We start from the raw sequence: 17473 nt of genomic DNA on the forward strand, positions 1-17473 counted from the left end.
AAAATCTCAATAAATTATAGCTAATTTTCATAAATTCAGACAAAATTACCCATAAAGTAATGTGGACAAAATTATAGTCATATTAGTACAAACGAGAGATAGACAATTGTATAAAGTTAAACTAAGAATTTTTTAAAATTTATTATGAAAAAATGAAAGGAAAAAAATCCCCTATAAGTCATTAATTTCTTTTTCCTCATCTATATATTATATAAAGAACCAGTTTAACGGTAAATTTTTTAACGTTAAACTTTTAACAATAACTTATTGATATTTAACGTCAATTTATAGAATTTACATACTTCACATCGTTGGCGCATCCCACTAACCAACACCATTAACCCACTAAAATCATAACTACAAAAATCAAACACATATTCAACTATCTACATATCACCCCAATAACAATTAATTTAATCTCTATATATATATATATATATATATATATATATATATATATATATATATATATATATAAAGAGTTTTTCCCTCTATTTCTTTTCTCTATTTTTCTTTCTCTTCTTCCACCAATTTTTACTGTTTCTTTCAATTTATTTTTTAATATTTTAATTATTTTCTAAACATCGTAAAATTTGATTCATGAAAAAAATATTCAATATACGTCTTAAATTTAATATAGTATAAAAATAATTTAAAATAAATTTAAAACAAATATGTTATGAAAAAAAATTAAAATTTAAAATATTTTATTTTCTCTCTCTTAATACGTTTTAAATTTATTTTCTCTCTTTCTTCATTAAATTTAATATGGAAATATTAATTTATTATTATGATGTGTAATACTCTAAAATAATAATGCATATGTTAACTTTTATTATTGAATATTTTTTAAATTTATTTAATAAATATTTATTATTACTCTTTATACAAAATAAAAAATTTACATTTTCAAATTCATAATTTTATTGAGTAATTAATGTGGTTTATTTTATTTTTAAAAAAATATTTTATATTTATTTATATTTGTCAAAAATTGAAACTTCAAATGTTTTCAGCTTCATATTTTTTTTATTGAAATTATGTTGTGGATAATTTGATTTTTTATTGAAATTCATATTTGTATTTACTTATATATAAATTATGTTTAAGATTTATATTTATATTTATTAATTTAAATTATTATTCAATTTCGATAATGATCGTGCATTGCACAAGCGGGCACGTACTAATTTTCTATAAAAAAGGAATTTCACCATTTCTCATTACTCATTTTCACTTAAATAAAGGATAATAATAATAAAATATTATCATTTCATTTTTGGTGTGAAATTCTTTTTGGTAGAACGAGGTGAAAAAGTGACAAAAGCAGCAAGTGATAAATATGAGAAAATTAGTGGGCGAAATGAGAAAAAAGAGAAAATAAAAGGATGAAGATGCAAAGAGAGGGCAACGGCGCTGTGTCTGTCCTTTCCCGATATGCCCGCTGACTTGCTCCAATCGATTTAACCCCATTTTGTTCATCCTCATTGCCTCCACCTTAATTTATTTCCAAAATATAAACCCTAAATTCTCGTAAAATTTTCAATTTTTTTCTTCAATTTTGTGGAATTAAATTCGAAGCATTACTTTCTGAGCTAATTTTACTGCTTTGGAGTTCGGAAAGTTGGGAGATAGGAAGCAGCTCCACTGGAATTTCGGGTAAACCCATTTTACAAACTTCGAAGTCGGGTCATTTGCCTGCATATATCTTTTCTCTCGCATTTCTCACTCATCGTCTCTCTCTCTCTCTCTCTCTAGTTCGATTTCCATCTCGTCTCCACCATTTTCTTCAACATCGAAGAGTTTCGAGATTTTGCGGGAAGAAAAATAAACAAGTGTTGATAATGTGTGTTAGTTATGCTCTTATTTCAGCTTCAAAGTCCTTTAAAATACCTCTATTTCGAATAATTTTTTTCCTTTAAGTTCATACTAATCTATATATACGTATTGCTGATCTCGCGGCAAATTGTTGATAGCTTTTTTTAATAGGAATAATTTCTGTTTTCGCGTGAGTTGTATTTTGCGATCGTTTTTCTATTTTGAAGGACATGATGAGAAGCTGATCTTCTGATTTCGGAGTATATTTTAAAGAGATCCAAAAGTTTTTCTGGATTTCTAATCTTAATTTGTCGTTAACAATGGCGTCTCTGGGCAACAACGTTCGTGCATAATTAATTTATTCTTTTATATAACCAATTATCGTTATTGTAGATTCAAACAAATATATACTGTAGATATATATTAATATTTGCATTAATTAATAAATATATTTCTTAGCAGTTGTTTTGATGCGTGGTTGGTCTGTGTAAGCAGATGGCAATTATGCTATGTCTGCAATTTCTAGTGTCAGCCAAGCTTTAATTACTAAGCTCTCTTTCTCTACCACTTGTCTCTTTCCCTTTGAAACAAACCCAAATCTTAACTAACAATTAAATCATAATTAAGGTTTATTACATGTAAGCCAGAATTTCAGCATACTAAATCGCTCTTCAGCTTAATTACAAGTAATTAAATTCTCTTTAAGGAAAAAGAAGAAGAAGAAGTTAAAAGCAGCCTACATTATTCTTTATTTTTGCATCCCTTTTTACCTCTTTCTCAGCATCAGATACTATTCTATTTTTTTTTTTCGGGAGTCTGAGATTTTTTGTTCTTTAATTTGGGGGTTGAGGGGTGGGTGGTTGGGTGGTGGGGTGGGGTGGGGGGGGGGGGGGAGAGAGATTGGTTAAGTTGATATATTATGTGGTGGTTAAAGTTTTGACTGTTCTAATTTTTCTTTCTGATTTTGATTTTTTGTTGCAGAAGTTAAGCGTCTGAGCAGCTCCACAGGCTTTGGTTTTGCTTTTGAAGGCACTGCAAAAAAGCTTCAAACGAAGGCCTCCCCCCTCTCCACCCTACCCCACCCCCCCACCCGACCCCCCGCCCAACACCCACCTCATCCCACCCTCCTCATCTCTCTGACCTCTCTCTGTATATGGAACGTGATACAGCGTTTATCAGATAATAGCTACCCTTTCTCTCTCTAAATATATATATATATATATATATATATATATATATCTATTTTGTATGCATATGGCACTACAAAAGCCAAAGTAGTCTGTGTAATCGTCATCAATGCAAAGGACGGTACAGTCTTCCCCACATCCACTACCCACCCACTGTTTTTCTCTTTCCTAGCTACCTTCTCTTAAAACCCTAATTTTAACAAACTCAGATTCCATTTCAAGTTTTTTACACCTTCTCTCTCTTTCTCTCTCAAAAGCAAAGACAGATAAGAAAGCAAAAGAGGTGAAAGGGGAGTCTGGAAAGGCATGAAAGCGGTGGTATGGAGGTAGATGATCAGATTCAATGTAAGTTCCCCAGAATCAGCAATGGCAACGGAAGGCTCGACGCCACTAAATTAGGGCACGCGCAGAAGATGGACGACCAGTACCCGGATGAAGAGGAGGAAGGAGATAACAAAAGACAAAACGCCACTGGCGGCGGCGTGCGTAACGGCGGCGTTGATCTCAGCGGCGGCGTTGGCAGGTTCTACGGCTGGCCTTCCTCGCGAATTGTTAGGGTTTCGCGAGCATCCGGCGGGAAGGATAGGCACAGCAAGGTGTTGACATCGAAGGGGCTGCGAGACCGGCGGGTGAGGCTGTCGGTGAACACCGCCATCCAATTCTACGATCTGCAAGACCGATTGGGGTACGATCAGCCGAGCAAGGCGGTGGAGTGGCTGCTCAAGGCGGCGGCGAGCTCGATTGCGGAGCTGCCGCCGATGAACACCCCGTTCCCCGACACGCCCAAGCAGCTGAGCGATGAGAAGAGGTCTAGCACCGCCGGCAGCGATCAGCTCTGCTTCGACTCCGCTGAGATCGATTTGGACGGGGGCGGCGATCCGAATTACTCCGGGCAGCAGCAGGTGACCAAATCGTCGGCGTGCAGCAGCACTTCTGAAACCAGCAAGGGTTCGGGGCTGTCTCTGTCTAGATCTGAGAGCCGAATCAAGGCGCGGGAGCGGGCCAAGGAGCGAGTCGCGGAGAAGGAGAAGGAGAATGAACCGACTCACAAGGGGTCTCTGAACCCTATCTCTCACACCACTTCCTTCACCGAGCTCTTGAATGGCGGAATCAGTAATGTCAGTAACAATTCCTCCAGCCCTAATTCCAATGCTGCCTCCCACAGGCACTGGTCCTCCACTCCCATGGACTACTTCACTTCCGGCCTCCTAGGCCCGCCGTCGACGACCCGCCCGGCTCAAATGCACCTGCCGGCGAATCCCTACACCTCCGTGGCTTCGCCGCTCTTCAGCGTCGCCGCAGACCACCACCCGGAGCTCCAGCACTTCTCGTTCGTGCCGGACCACTTGGTCCCAGTCGTAAACGCTGCCGCTGCCGCCGCCGCCGCGGCGGGAGGCAACAACAACAACCACAATAGCAGCAGCAGCGGCAACGGCAACGGCAACGGCGGCGGCATCGAGTACAATCTCAACTTCACGATTTCCTCTTCCGCCAATTCATCGGGCCTTGGTGGCTTCAATAGGGGGACCCTTCAGTCCAATTCATCCTCCCCGTCACTACTGCCTCACCTCCAGAGGTACGCCGACGGATCCGCGCCGAGTTTCTTCCTCGATACCCACCACCAGTTCCTCTCCGGCTACGACTCCCGCGGCCTGCAGCTATGCTACGGCGACGCCCATGCCAACAACGGCCGGCACTCCGCCCAGAGAGGGAAAGGCAAGAACTGACGTCGTCCCAACCGGTAAGACTCCTCAATTTGTTTAATTTCAAGAATGAATCCGGTGACATTGTTGCCACATTTTTCAGTGAGGTACGATGAATAGTAATAACTTGAAAAAAAAAATAATTCAATCTTGGTTTTGGGAAAAGGGGAATTTCTCTTCTCATTGCGTTGTCTTTTTTTATTAAAATCCTCACACGGCATAGATAGGTGCGAATAGGGATCGGCTGGTTGTCTGTTTGTTCGGTTCCCTGCTTTCTAACACATAATAATAATGGCGGAGGAGCCAGGTGTTGCTCTACCACTGAAAGATGCGCACTTTAGCATCTCCTCTCTGTAACTAGGTTTTTAACTGCTGTCTCCTCTAACTGTGGCTGCCCCACCATTGGTCTGTTCAAACCTCTCCTCGCATCAACACTTGTCATTCCTTGTTTCCCATTTTTTTTCTTTAATGGAGGGAAAGATTTAGGGTTTTTAATTATTAACTTTAGCCCTTAAGCAACTTGCCCTTTTTGCCTGGAAATAATTATATCGTGAGAAAAATGTTTAGATGTAGTACTTAATATTTTTACAGGTTACTCTGTGTGTCGTGAAGAATAGTAGTAATTGTTTCCTCGAAGAATAAGCATTTCAACATTTTTCTCCATTTCCTATCTTAATGCATCATCATGATATTGATTCATAAGTTCTACATCACTCATTTTGACTTCATTTCCTAAAGTATTTTTCGTTCGTTTTCTTTTCAAATTTGGGTAACTGCTTCTGCGATATCTTGGGAGAAAATTGAAGCTTGTAGGAGTATTATGTATTCATTTAGAAGAATATAGTTTTTTTTTGGGTCTATATATAGAAGAAATTTATGCGTGAAAAATGCAATTCTTTTTTCCTATTCTTTATTTCACAAGTAACTTAAGTACTAACAGCAAAAATGTTGACATTGATCTTCAGTCATAGAGCCTGTAGTGTCACTTGCAATATTATTAATTATCAGAGCATAATCGTATAGTTTCATTTATGGTTAAAAAGGGATCATTTCATTTAGACCATACTCAATTCTGAGGTACTCCAAGGCTAGAGGTATTTTTTGCGAAAATAAATCTAGGTGTGGTTAAAATCAAGGAATACTTGAATTCGAATTATTTTTGTAGAAGATGTTTTAGCGAAGGTCTTGATTGAAAACATGCCTTTAAATTTCTGATTTATATGTGTAAAGTTTAATTTATTCTTTGATAAATAATAGTAGTAATCTGCAAGTTGCTCTTGTTCAGACATTAAGGCCCTCATTTATGAGATCTTGACCTTTTATGTACACATTCACATCTGTTGAATGAAATAACATATTCGAAAATACATTAATCTAATAGAAATACATTTTATGCCAAAATGTGTTTTTGTGGCTAAGGAGGGCTGCTCTCAGTCAATATGGAGCACAGAAGGATATTAAATTCAGTGTTTCTTGACTGTATAGATACTGACTTTAGTTAAAATCTTGTTCAGCCTGACTACTATCATCCCATTATTTTTCTTATTTAGTTCTCAACAATTGTGAGAATTATTGGATCAATGTCTATTAGCAAACCCAAAACCCAACTATTGTCTGCTTATCTGGTGTGAAAGTATTGTCTATGTTGAGGAACTCAACTCAACAAGAGACATTTGCAGCTTGATTTTTTTCTGTTTGCAACATCATATACTACGTAGTCGACTCTAACGTTTAGAAGATCTCTTCTTCATCTCTGAAATTCGAATGGTATGTTGGCGTGCAGGTAATGTGAAGACGCGAAAATGAAACTGGGGCGACGGGTGAGCAGAGCGAGAGCGCCCCGTGTAGCGCGCCTCGCTTGTGTTGTGATAAATTTGTGGCTCTGGGATTTCTAATTGTTTCTTCCAACTCCATTCTAGTAGCACTGCTGCTCTCTATTACATAATGTTGTACCCGCTCAGCAGTTTGTTTGTTTGTTTGATTGAGATGAGAAAAATGTCACATTTTTATTTTTAATTTTATTTCTGTTTGGCAAAACAATTGTCCATATCATTTGCTTGAGTCAATCAGCAGCAGTTTTCAATTCTGGTACAATAATAATGCATTGAAGACTAGGTGTAGGAGATATAGCCAGGTAACAAAATAATTGAACAATTTATTTTGAAGAAAAATAAGAGCAGGCTGGAAACAGCTTGGCTGTTAATAATAATTGCCCCTAGCTTAATGGTGAGTTGTTCACAGTAGTACAACCTCAATAAACTAATATACCTACTAAACAATTCTGCAACCGACAACTTAGATATGTTGCTCAAAATTATTGCATAGGATGGGGGATGCAATTCAACTGTGTGTGTGTGTGTGGACTCAATTCACAGTGAAACAAAATTCTTGAATGGAACCAAACATGCATTCATGGGAATTGAAGCATCATCAATTATTGCATGCAACCACTCACCAACTGGAGAGTACTTTTGATGAGGAAAAAAGGCAAGGTGGGTCACTTCCATTTATTTCAGTTTCTTGGCTTATTTTGTGAAATCAATTCCTCTCCACCTTAATTGAGACATCAAAACGGCTATGTTATTACTACTACTGCTACTGCCTCTACCTCATGTGAAGGGACCCTATTCCCAGTTGAGATTCAATGCCCTTCCTTACACGCTGCGCATCTAACCACCAATAACATCTTCGAGTTCACCAAAATATCTACAAGGGATAATATCAAAATCATTTTTGGCTACATTAACAGAGCAATCAACACCAAAAAAATTCGAATCGAGATTGAACTAGTGGAGGCGTTTATTGGGGGGTTAAATCCAGCTAATATAACCTTTTAGAAAGGAGAGGAGATAAGCATAGATGGTCATATCATACCTACAATATTCACATATACATATATAGTATAACTAACACAGACAGATTATCAAAATCTCATAACACTCTTACAACATGATTAATTGATTATCCAGTTGCATAGCAAACCCCCATCTCCCCCGTTTTAAAGTATAAGCGTCGGTTCAAAATGAAAGCAGTTGTTGCAGACAGTGAACGGATCGATGAAACTGACTTCTCGTACCGCGGTCGTAACTGGAAGCTGTATAAACTTTGCCGGCAACTCGCTTGCAGCTTGCTCTGCTCAAGACAAAATTTGCACCCTGCGATTTTGGGACCTTACCTTCGCTTTACCTGAAAGATACTTGAATAAGGAAGTCAGGATCACTGATATAAAACGGATTCAAGAAATCAAAGCTTAAAACAGATGGTGATGTCGCAGTTGCAGCACAGAATTTCCCAAAAACTAGTATTCAAACAGGAAACTGGTCAAGAGTCACTCTCACAACAGCTTAGATATAAAATGGTTAACTGAGAAACGTAAGAAATATAAAAACCAAACAGATGCATCATAGCAGAATGAAATTTCCACCAATCTTTCTAGCAATGGAGATACACAGTGCCCTTCAATTCCCATTAGATAAGATAAAGAACAGATCAAGTAGTTCACAACAAGCATCCTCTGATTCTTCTTCATTTGGAGTAAAAAAATTATGAACCAACAAAATTGAAGGGAATGTGACAGACTGCAAGATAACAACATAGTGGATCCAAAATCAGGACGCAATTGGAATCAGAGTGGAAAAACTCTTTGGAATAAGACAGATGCAAAGGGAGTCAATAGCTTTAAGCACCCCTCTTATGTAATTGGGAATCCAATATGCAATTTAGGGAAAAATCAGAAGCAATTGGTATGAGAAATTGCTCATGATTTTCAGAAACCAAGACAGAGTAATTTATTATCATTGAAACAGCAATAAGAATAAACAAACAAGAGACAATTCAACTTCGAACCTAAGATAAAAAGCAACAGAATGAAGAATTACAATATACTAGCTAGCATTCAACCACAGATCTCCGAAACAATCAAAACTTATTAAAGGATTCTGTAAAAAAAGAGAGAATACCTCATGTATCTGTCTCTTCATCCTTAGATAAGCCACCTCCTTCAGAAAGAGTTCATTTCGAGGCAGTAGGTCCTCCTCTTCACCAACATCCTTGCAGCAGTCCCAAATGGCTCCTGAAATGCCGATGCAACCCAATTTGCCTCCGATCCCGCCACCTCCTTCTTGGGCTGCTCGCTCGGCCGGATCGCAACCAGAGTCGCTCCTTTCAAGACCACCCCGTTAGGCAACTCGAGATGAGGAGCATACCACAAACGCATGTTGAGAGCCGGAACAAGAGTCCTCTTCGAAGCCGACGACGCTGACAGAGGCTTCACCCTCAGCTCCTCCAGCTGCTCCTTATTCATAGACAACACCCCTTGCCCATCAGCATCCGTCAAAACCAAGCTCGAGAGCGTCTTGTGCTCCGCTATTATAGGCTGCAGAAGGTAATGCCTGGCGGAGGCGGCGATCAACGAGCTGATGGTCCACACAACGCGCAGCTTCAGGCCTCCGTTGGTGTAGAACGATTCCGGTATGCTACCATTATCGTTCTCCACTCCACTATCACTACCAATTGCGGTATTGCAAGCGCCCAGGCAATTGTAGCCGCTATTTGCGCTCTGCACGACGCTCGAAGCTCCGAGAATCACGCAGCTGTCAAGCGTGGAGCCGAATTCCGCCTTCCATTTGAGCAAAACGCCTTCATCAATCCCCAGCTCCCCCGTGGGGAGCTCTATCCTGAGCAGCTTGATCTCGTTGAAATTCTTCAAGACCTGCGTCGGCGAATGGTGTGTGACGGTGCTCTGCTCCGCTTCGCAGTCGAAATCCTCCGAAAGAGGAAGCCGGCGCGCCGAGGGGGTGATGAGCTGAGACAGGGACTGCAAGGGTTTGAAGATCCCGGAGAAGAAGATGCGGAAGAGGGAGGAGATAGGGTGGCGCGACTTGTCGCCGGCGGCGGAACCGGATGCGGACGAAGAAGAGTTGGAGGAAGGATCGTCATCGGAGATGACGCAGTCGACGCGGACTACGACGTTGTCGACTTGGGGAACGAGCGAGTGGAACCGCCTCGAAACGACGCAGCATCGGCCCAGCGCCTTCACGTCTCCGATTTTATTGAAGATCAAGAGGATGAGAGAGTCCGGCAACCGATCGAAGTGGTCGACCGGCTCGGGGTAGATTTTGCGGCACAGATCTGCTCCAATCGAAGCCATAGCTTTCAGCGACAATTCGAGCTCTTCAGCCAAAACACCCCCAACAAGTTGGCACCAGATACACGAGAATCGGAAGGTGATTTCAAGCGAGTTTAGGTAGAAAGATGTGAAGGAAGAAATTGAGTCAAACAAACTCAATGGATCTGAGAGAGAGAGGGAGAGAGTTTGGATTTGTGGAATTAGGGTGGGAGTTTAATGAGGTGGGGGGAATTTGGGAGAAGTGAGTGAAGGAGGAGGAAGAGGAAAATGGTGGTGTGGTGTGTGTTGTGCGTGTTTTTCTTTTCTTCTCGTTTTTTTTCTTTCTTTCTTTTTCTTTGCTTTTTAAGTGCCTATGGCTATGAGCCTATGACAGTAGATATGCGGAGCCTGGGACAGTTGAATTCCCAAACGACATTGCTGCCTGTCGTTCCGTTTTATTTTTATACTGTATTTTTTCTATATTTATTTTCTTTTCTTCTTTTTTCTTTTCTTCTCTTTTATTTTCTAGTAACTAATAATTCGGAGGCGGAATTTTTTATGCCCACTTTGTTAAGTCAAAAATTAAAAATGTCCATATATTATAAAAACTTGATTATATACCCAAAATACCTAAATTACCCTTTATGTCTTAATCAGTGTACTTGTAAGATAAAAAATACTCTTTCCGTCCGCCAAAAGTATGGCACAATTACTATATTGGGCGTCCGCAAAGATTATATCACTTTTCTTTTAAGGCAATGGTCCCACCATCCACTTTTATATTTTATCCTTACAAACACTCTTTATTTGCAAAAAACTCACTCCAAATTCAATTTCAACCACACATCTCATAAAATAATGGGACATTTTCTCCACTACATTAACATTATCACCAATTTTATTAAATCTCGTGTCCAACCAAAGTGCCATACTTTTGGCGGACGGAGGGAGTAGTCAGTTGTCGGAAAAGTAGGTTGTTGCCCAGTTGGCAACCTCACTAAGTAGGTTGCCTCTCGAGCGGCAACCTACTTTTTCTTGTAACAAATTAAAATTTTCAATTAAAAATGTAGCTTGCCGGTCAAAAAAGTAGCTTGTCGTACGAGCGGCAACCTCACTAAGTAGGTTGCCGCTCGAGTGGCAACCTACTTTTTCGACAGCAGACTACTTTTTCTTATATTTTTCTTAAATATTTGTATTTGTATCAGAAAAAGTTACACAAAAGTTGATGCAAAGCCATCAACATCCAAGGATAATTTCGATTCTTCACTTTAATTTGGGCATATGATCAAGTTTTTATAAAAAGTGAGATTTTTAATTTTACACTTAACAAAGTGGACATTTTTACCTACTAACACTAATAATTCGAGTCTCCAAGATTTCACTGAATTGATATTGAAGAAGAGGATCCAATTCAATGATTCATACATGTGTGATTTCAAGTTTTCAACCTTTTTTTTTTTACCAAAATATACTCACAAATAATCTATTTGTCCACAAAAAAATAGTCATAGAAGTGGATGACACAAATTTTAATAAAAATAATTGAGTGTATCACAAATAGAGGAGTCTCATTTAAAAAAATAATATTAATAATGATAATTAATTGTATTGTGAGTAGCGAAAATAGTTCACCACTTGATAGAAAGTTTTCAAAAATGTATAGAGATCAATTTTCGTGGATACCCCAAAATAATAAAAAGAAACTATTTTTAGTTTTCGTGAACGGGGAGTAGTAATTACATAATCCGTTTGTTACACCTATTCATCTGTTCACAAAAAAAATTGTCACATTGTAGATAGCATAAATTTTAATAAAATGCGAATAAATTTTTTAATAGAGCAAGAGTCTCAATTTTAATGTGTGAAGTTGTGTGAACTCTACTATTATAAATAGAAATAACATGTTTTCGTGAACAGATCGGAAAAAAAATTATGACAATTTTTTTGTATACCGAAAAGGAGTATAATTTTTCAAAAACTGTATGTTTTTTGACTTCGTAGTCTCCTTGAAAAGAATAGTAGGGTTTTGCATATAATATCAACTTTTTTTATATGTTCATTTTGTTTTATTGTCCTTTTAATTATATAGCGCAGTGATGATTGATGAAGAATAGAAGGGTGTGGAGAAAATGGCAGTCACAATCAAAGGATAATACCATAGAAAAAATATCCAAGAATTGAGTAAATAAAATCATTTTGCTACCCTAGCAGAATTAAACAAATGAAGATTGAACTACAAAATATCCTTGATTAATAGAAATGAAGAGGCGTTTTGACATTTATTGGTGGGTAAATCAGCTAAAATATAATATGCAGCTGAACCTTTCAGAAAAAGGAGAGCAGATAAGCATAGATGGTCATATCATACCTACAATATTCACATATACATATAACTAACACAGACAGATTATCAAAATCTCATAACTCTTACAACATGATTATCCAGTTGCATAGCACCCCCCCTCTTTAAAGTATTCAAAATGAAAGCAGTTTGATAATCAATTGCAGGCTCTTCATCAACCGCCAATGTCGTAACCGGAAGCCGTATGAACTTGGCCGGCAACTGGCTTGCAGCTTGCTCTGCTCAAGACAAAATTTGTGCTCTGCGCTTTTGGGACCTTCCGTTGCCACACTCTACCTGAAAGATCCTTGTATCGAACAAAGAAATCAGAATTACCAATAGATTAGGGAGAAAAAGATCAGTATTTAAAGAAAGAAGAGCTTATAAGAGATGACAATATCGCAGTGGCAGCACAGAATTCCCCAAAAACTAGTATGCAAACGCGAAATCCGTGAACAGAGAAAGTGGTTGGGCATAGCAGCTTAGGCATGAATAATAACAAGCTTACAATGTTAATTGAGAAATGGAAGACATTAAAAGGTTATCATGGCAGAACTCTTAAGTCATTCAACTTCGTATTGGTTTGCCATAATCACAATCACAACGCATTCACAATGTCCCAGCCGGATGACAGATGCATCACAACGGAACGAAAATTTCACCTAGCTTTCTAGAAATGGAGATAGACGGTGCCCTTCCAACCTCAATTGATAAGATGCAGAACCAATGAAACAGTATTACAACAAGCATCTTCATTTGTAAACAATCAAAATTTCAAAACAGATGAAGAACCAAGAAAATAGCATGAAATATGGCAGAATGCAAGATAATATCTCTAATATCAGGATATTATTGGAACCAGACTGGCAAAACTATTTAGATTAAGACATACTTCAAGCACCTCTCTTATGTAATAGGGGATCCAATGTGTAATTTAGTGCAAAACCATATGCAATTGGTAAGAGAACTTATTAATCAAGAATATGACACCCATGATTTTCAGAAACCTACACAGAGCGGTTTACTATCATTGAAACATTAACAAGAATAAACTAACAAGGGACAATAAACAAGATAATTGATAATTCAACTTGGAAGGGAATGGAAAAAAGCAACAGAAAACAGAGAATACAATATACTAGCTAGCATTCAACCACAGCATAAAAAGGGGAAGTACCTCATGCATCTGTCTCATCATCCTCAAACAAGGCCCCTCCTTCAGAAAGAGTTCATTTCGAGGCAGTAGGTCCTCCTCTTCACCAACATCCTTGCAGCAGTCCCAAATGGCTCCTCAAATGCCGATGCAACCCAATTTGCCTCCGATCCCGCCACCTCCTTCTTGGGCTGCTCGCTCGGCCGGATCGCAACCAGAGTCGCTCCTTTCAAGACCACCCCGTTGGGCAACTCGAGATGAGGAGCATACCACAAACGCATGTTGAGAGCAGGGACAAGAGTCCTCTTCGAGGCCGAGGACGCAGAAAGAGGTTTCACCCTCAGCTCCTCCAACTGTTCCTTATTCATAGACAAAACCCCCTGCCCATCAGCATCCGTCAAAACCAAACTCTCCAGCGTCTTGTGCTCCGCTATTATAGGCTGCAAGAGGTAATGCCTGGCGGAGGCTGCGATCAACGAGCTGATGGTCCAGACGACCCGCAGCCTTAAGCCTCCGTTGGTGTAGAATGATTCCGGTATGCTACCATTATCGCTCTCCACTCCATTATCATTACTACTACTGTAGCTGCTGTTCGCGCTCTGCGCGACGCTCGAAGCCCCGAGAATCACGCAGCTATCAAGCGTGGAGCCGAATTCCGCCTTCCATTTGAGCAAAACGCCGTCGTCAACCCCCAGCTCCCCTGTGGGAAGCTCTATCCTGAGCAGCTTGATTTCGTTGAAATTCTTCAAGACCTGCGTCGGCGAATGGTGTGTGACGGTGTTCTGCTCCGCTTCGCAGTCGAAATCCTCCGACAGCGGAAGCCGGCGCGCCGAGGGGATGATGAGCTGAGATAGGGACTGCAAGGGCTTGAAGAGCCCGGATAAGAAGATGCGGAAGAGGGAGGAGATTGGGTGGCGCGACTTGTCGCCGGCCGCGGAAGCGGCCGCCGACGAAGAGTTGGAGGAGGGATCGTCGTCGGAGATTACGCAGTCGACGCGGACAACAACGTTGTCGACTTGGGGAACGAGCGAGTGGAACCGCCTCGAAACGACGCAGCATCGGCCCAACGCCTTCACGTCCCCGATTTGGTTGAAGATCAAGAGGATGAGCGAGTCCGGCAGCCGGTCGAATTCGTCCACCGGCTCCGGGTAGATTTTTCGGCACAGATCTGCCCCAATCGATCCCATGTTTTCAGCAACAACTCGAGCTCCTCCCCAGCCAAAATATCCCAACAACTTCCCCCAAATACGGAGAATCGAAACGTAATTGCGAGCGAGCTTCGGCAGAAAGATTTAAAACAAAGAAATTGAGCCTACAAACTCAATGGATCTGACAGAAAATATGTAGAGAGAGGGAGAGAAAGGGAGGGAGAGAGAGGGAGAGAATTTGTGGAATTAGGGTGCGAGTTTATTGAGGTGGGGGAATTTGGGGGAAGTGAGTGAAGGAGAAGGAGGAAGGGAAAAATGGTGGTGTGTGTTGTGCGTGTTTCTTTTCTTTTCCCTTTTTCTTTTTTCTTTTTTCTTTTTTCCTTTGCTTTTTTAGTGCCAAATACAGTAGATTGTAGATATGCCGTATGCGGAGCTATGGACAGTTGAAAAGCTATAAACGACATTGTACCCGGTCGTTTCGTTCCATTTTTAGTTTTCTTTTTTCCTTTTCTAGTAATTCGAGTCTCCAAAATTTTCACCGAATTAATTTCAATGCAATCACATTTAATTTCAACCTTATCTGTTCACAATTTGAGATATTTTATCCAAAATGTATTCACGAATAGTAAATTACCGGATCAAATGATTCCGTTAACTTTTGTATAACAATTTTTTATATACATTTATATTAGAGGTGGTCTTCGGTACAATCGGATTGACCCGTATTTAGACCATAACTCACATTCTGATTCAAACCAACTTTCTGATCCAAATTATGTAAATAATACTATTCAATTATACAGATGACATTGCATGTAATTGACACTATTATGTTATATAAATGACACTACATATAAATGACAATATAACATTGTAATGACATTGTGTATAATCGACACTATTCAAAAATATAAATGACATTTTCTGTAATTGACATTATAAGATTATAAATGACACTGTAAAATTAAAAATGACATTATAACTTTTTAAAATGTTGCAGTGTCATTTATATAATTGAATAGTATCAATTATAGAGAGTGACATTTGTTTAACTGAATAGTGTCATTTACATAACTTAGATCAGAATATAAATTCAGATCAAAATGCGAATCATAATCTAAATACCTGTGAATTCGATTATACGGTATACCCTTGTACTCCCTCCGTCTCATAAAACATGACACACTTTTTTTTGGCACGGAAATTAAGAAATTGGTATTTTGTGTGTTAAGTGTGGTAGGTGAAAATGTGAATAAAGGATAAATTTTTTGCTATTTTTTTTAGAAACGTGTCATGTTTCGTGGAACAGACCAAAAAGAAAAATGTGTCATGCTTCGTGTGACGGAGGGAGTATTTATAATTTTGTTTTTCGTTGATAATTGGTGAGGGAAAAGTAAAATAAAAGGGCGTAGAGAAAATGGCTGTCGCAATCAAAGGATAATATAGATATGGTGGTTCGTGAGCTACCAAAAAGAATAATTTCCGTTTTTGCTTTGGAAGCGAAGAAAATTAGTAGGGGTAGCATGGTAATTTCGCAAGGCTTCGGTTTTGTAGTCAGCGTCTAACTAAAAATTAAACAGCAATTAATAAAGGTAATTACAAAGTCAATTTAGGGAATAATGATTTTAGCAGCAAGAGTAGGGGTGAAGAGCACGAGAGATTCCGCGCAAATTATGATCTGCAAATTGCTTGGATTTTACTCTTTGTGTTTTAGTATTGGAAAAGTAATCATGATTATGAATTTGATTTGGAACAGTGCCATTTGGATAAAACTGTGAATAGGCGAATCTACCCACTTTTATAAGTTGTCTTACAAAACTAAATATATGTCTAAATATAAAATAATTAAATATTTTAAAAAATGAATTTATTTTGGTTCAATTTTTTTATTTTATTTTTTAAAAAAGAAATACTCCCTCCGTCCCAATATTGTAAGAATGTGGCCAACAATATTGGGACGAAGGGAGTAGCTATTTTCATTGTTTATTCATATTGTAGTTTTTCTTCTTGTAATATTTTTAAAATTTTATTATTTTTGTAATTTTTGTACTTAAAAAAAACTACAATGTGGAGAAAATAATACTCCCCCGTCTCACTTAAAGTCACTTGTATTTCATTTTGGGTCGTCCCACTATAAATGACTTATTTTTACAAATGGAAAAATTTAATCCTTAAAAAAGTGTGTGCCCTATCACTTTTAACACATTTACACTTTCTTCTTAATTCTTGTGCCGGAAACTTTTGAATCACTTATAGTAGAACGGGTATTAAATATATTTTCATTTTGAAATAAAATTTTGAATAAATTAATTTTTAAAAACATATTTAACTATTTTTTGTTTGAATATAAAAATATATTTTTTTTTATCTAAATAGCATTATTAATTTTCTTTTGTGATTAACTTTATGTATGTAATATTAAATGCGTAAATAAACATGAGAATGTGATATGATAGAATTGGCATAAAAGAGAGATGCATGATTGCGCACCATTATAAAAATTCAATGGACGTGTTGGCAACATCAACTAATCAACTAAATAAATTAAGTATTAGTTTATGCTAATCTTACTCGCATAAATTTGATCGAAATTATACTCATTAATATGAAGATTAAAAGAGTTTCTTTATTTGGTGAATAATTCATGCGTTGGTTGAAAAGTTGGCCCTACTTGAAGTCACCTGCTTTGGGATCTCTCTCACTCACACACAATACTTTATAATTTTTTAAAAACTAAATTTAATTATTGCTAGAACAGTATAATCAAATAATGTGAATTAAATATCAACTCGAGTAGCTCTAAGTTGAAAATCTCATATTATTCATTGTACATGGCATTTAATCCACTACCATTTCCAATAAAAACACACCTATTTACTTAGGATTCGAAATGAATTATTTCTTTCATGAGTTATTCTTTTTCAATATTTTTCTTTCAAATAATTAAGGAAGTGTATATTTTATTTAGGGACAGATCACTTCTTAACACTCCCATAATTGTAGTAAAGTGCATTAT

At 38.1% G+C, this 17473-nt stretch overlaps 3 protein-coding genes across 10 annotated transcripts; 1 reads left to right on the top strand and 2 right to left on the bottom strand.

Annotated features, from left to right (window-relative positions):
- Window positions 1-1376: 1376 nt before the first annotated feature.
- Window positions 1377-6745, top strand: LOC130985179 (transcription factor TCP2-like). 2 transcript variants are annotated; one of them, XM_057908000.1, is made up of 3 exons: window positions 1377-1659; window positions 2800-4746; window positions 6492-6745. In XM_057908000.1, exon 2 carries the CDS (start codon window positions 3326-3328, stop codon window positions 4730-4732), a length of 1407 nt encoding a protein of 468 aa, XP_057763983.1. In that variant the 5' UTR covers window positions 1377-1659; window positions 2800-3325; the 3' UTR covers window positions 4733-4746; window positions 6492-6745. The 2 variants fall into 2 exon arrangements, with proteins under 2 accessions (XP_057763983.1, XP_057763982.1); XM_057907999.1 differs by lacking the exon at window positions 1377-1659 and adding an exon at window positions 1737-1846.
- Window positions 6746-6843: 98 nt separating this feature from the next.
- Window positions 6844-10241, bottom strand: LOC130985180 (F-box protein At5g46170-like). Of its 5 annotated transcripts, none has more exons than XR_009088912.1 (3): window positions 8668-10187; window positions 7785-7894; window positions 6844-7414 (listed from the first exon to the last, which is right to left on the bottom strand). XR_009088912.1 is itself a non-coding variant. In XM_057908002.1 (2 exons), exon 1 carries the CDS (start codon window positions 9855-9857, stop codon window positions 8709-8711), a length of 1149 nt encoding a protein of 382 aa, XP_057763985.1. In that variant the 5' UTR covers window positions 9858-10241; the 3' UTR covers window positions 7540-7894; window positions 8668-8708. The 5 variants fall into 5 exon arrangements, 1 of the variants encoding a protein (XP_057763985.1); XR_009088911.1 differs by having other exon boundaries at window positions 7655-7894; XR_009088914.1 differs by having other exon boundaries at window positions 7785-7904.
- On the bottom strand, window positions 7097-14875 carry LOC130985181 (F-box protein At5g46170-like). 3 transcript variants are annotated; one of them, XR_009088915.1, is made up of 3 exons: window positions 13334-14815; window positions 7785-7894; window positions 7097-7414 (listed from the first exon to the last, which is right to left on the bottom strand). XR_009088915.1 is itself a non-coding variant. In XM_057908004.1 (2 exons), exon 1 carries the CDS (start codon window positions 14494-14496, stop codon window positions 13375-13377), a length of 1122 nt encoding a protein of 373 aa, XP_057763987.1. In that variant the 5' UTR covers window positions 14497-14875; the 3' UTR covers window positions 12044-12453; window positions 13334-13374. The 3 variants fall into 3 exon arrangements, 2 of the variants coding, with proteins under 2 accessions (XP_057763987.1, XP_057763986.1); XM_057908004.1 differs by lacking the exons at window positions 7097-7414; window positions 7785-7894 and adding an exon at window positions 12044-12453 and having other exon boundaries at window positions 13334-14875; XM_057908003.1 differs by lacking the exons at window positions 7097-7414; window positions 7785-7894 and adding an exon at window positions 12044-12463 and having other exon boundaries at window positions 13334-14866.
- Window positions 14876-17473: the final 2598 nt, after the last annotated feature.

This window comes from Salvia miltiorrhiza, chromosome 5 (assembly GCF_028751815.1).
Source record: "Salvia miltiorrhiza cultivar Shanhuang (shh) chromosome 5, IMPLAD_Smil_shh, whole genome shotgun sequence".
NCBI classification, from domain to species: Eukaryota; Viridiplantae; Streptophyta; class Magnoliopsida; order Lamiales; family Lamiaceae; genus Salvia; species Salvia miltiorrhiza.

What these genes read in the sequence shown, in the direction of transcription:
- LOC130985179 (XM_057908000.1), top strand. Translation starts at nt 3,326, where the DNA reads ATGGAGGTAGATGATCAGATTCAATGTAAGTTCCCCAGAATCAGCAAT.
- LOC130985180 (XM_057908002.1), bottom strand. Translation starts at nt 9,857, where the DNA reads ATGGCTTCGATTGGAGCAGATCTGTGCCGCAAAATCTACCCCGAGCCG.
- LOC130985181 (XM_057908004.1), bottom strand. Translation starts at nt 14,496, where the DNA reads ATGGGATCGATTGGGGCAGATCTGTGCCGAAAAATCTACCCGGAGCCG.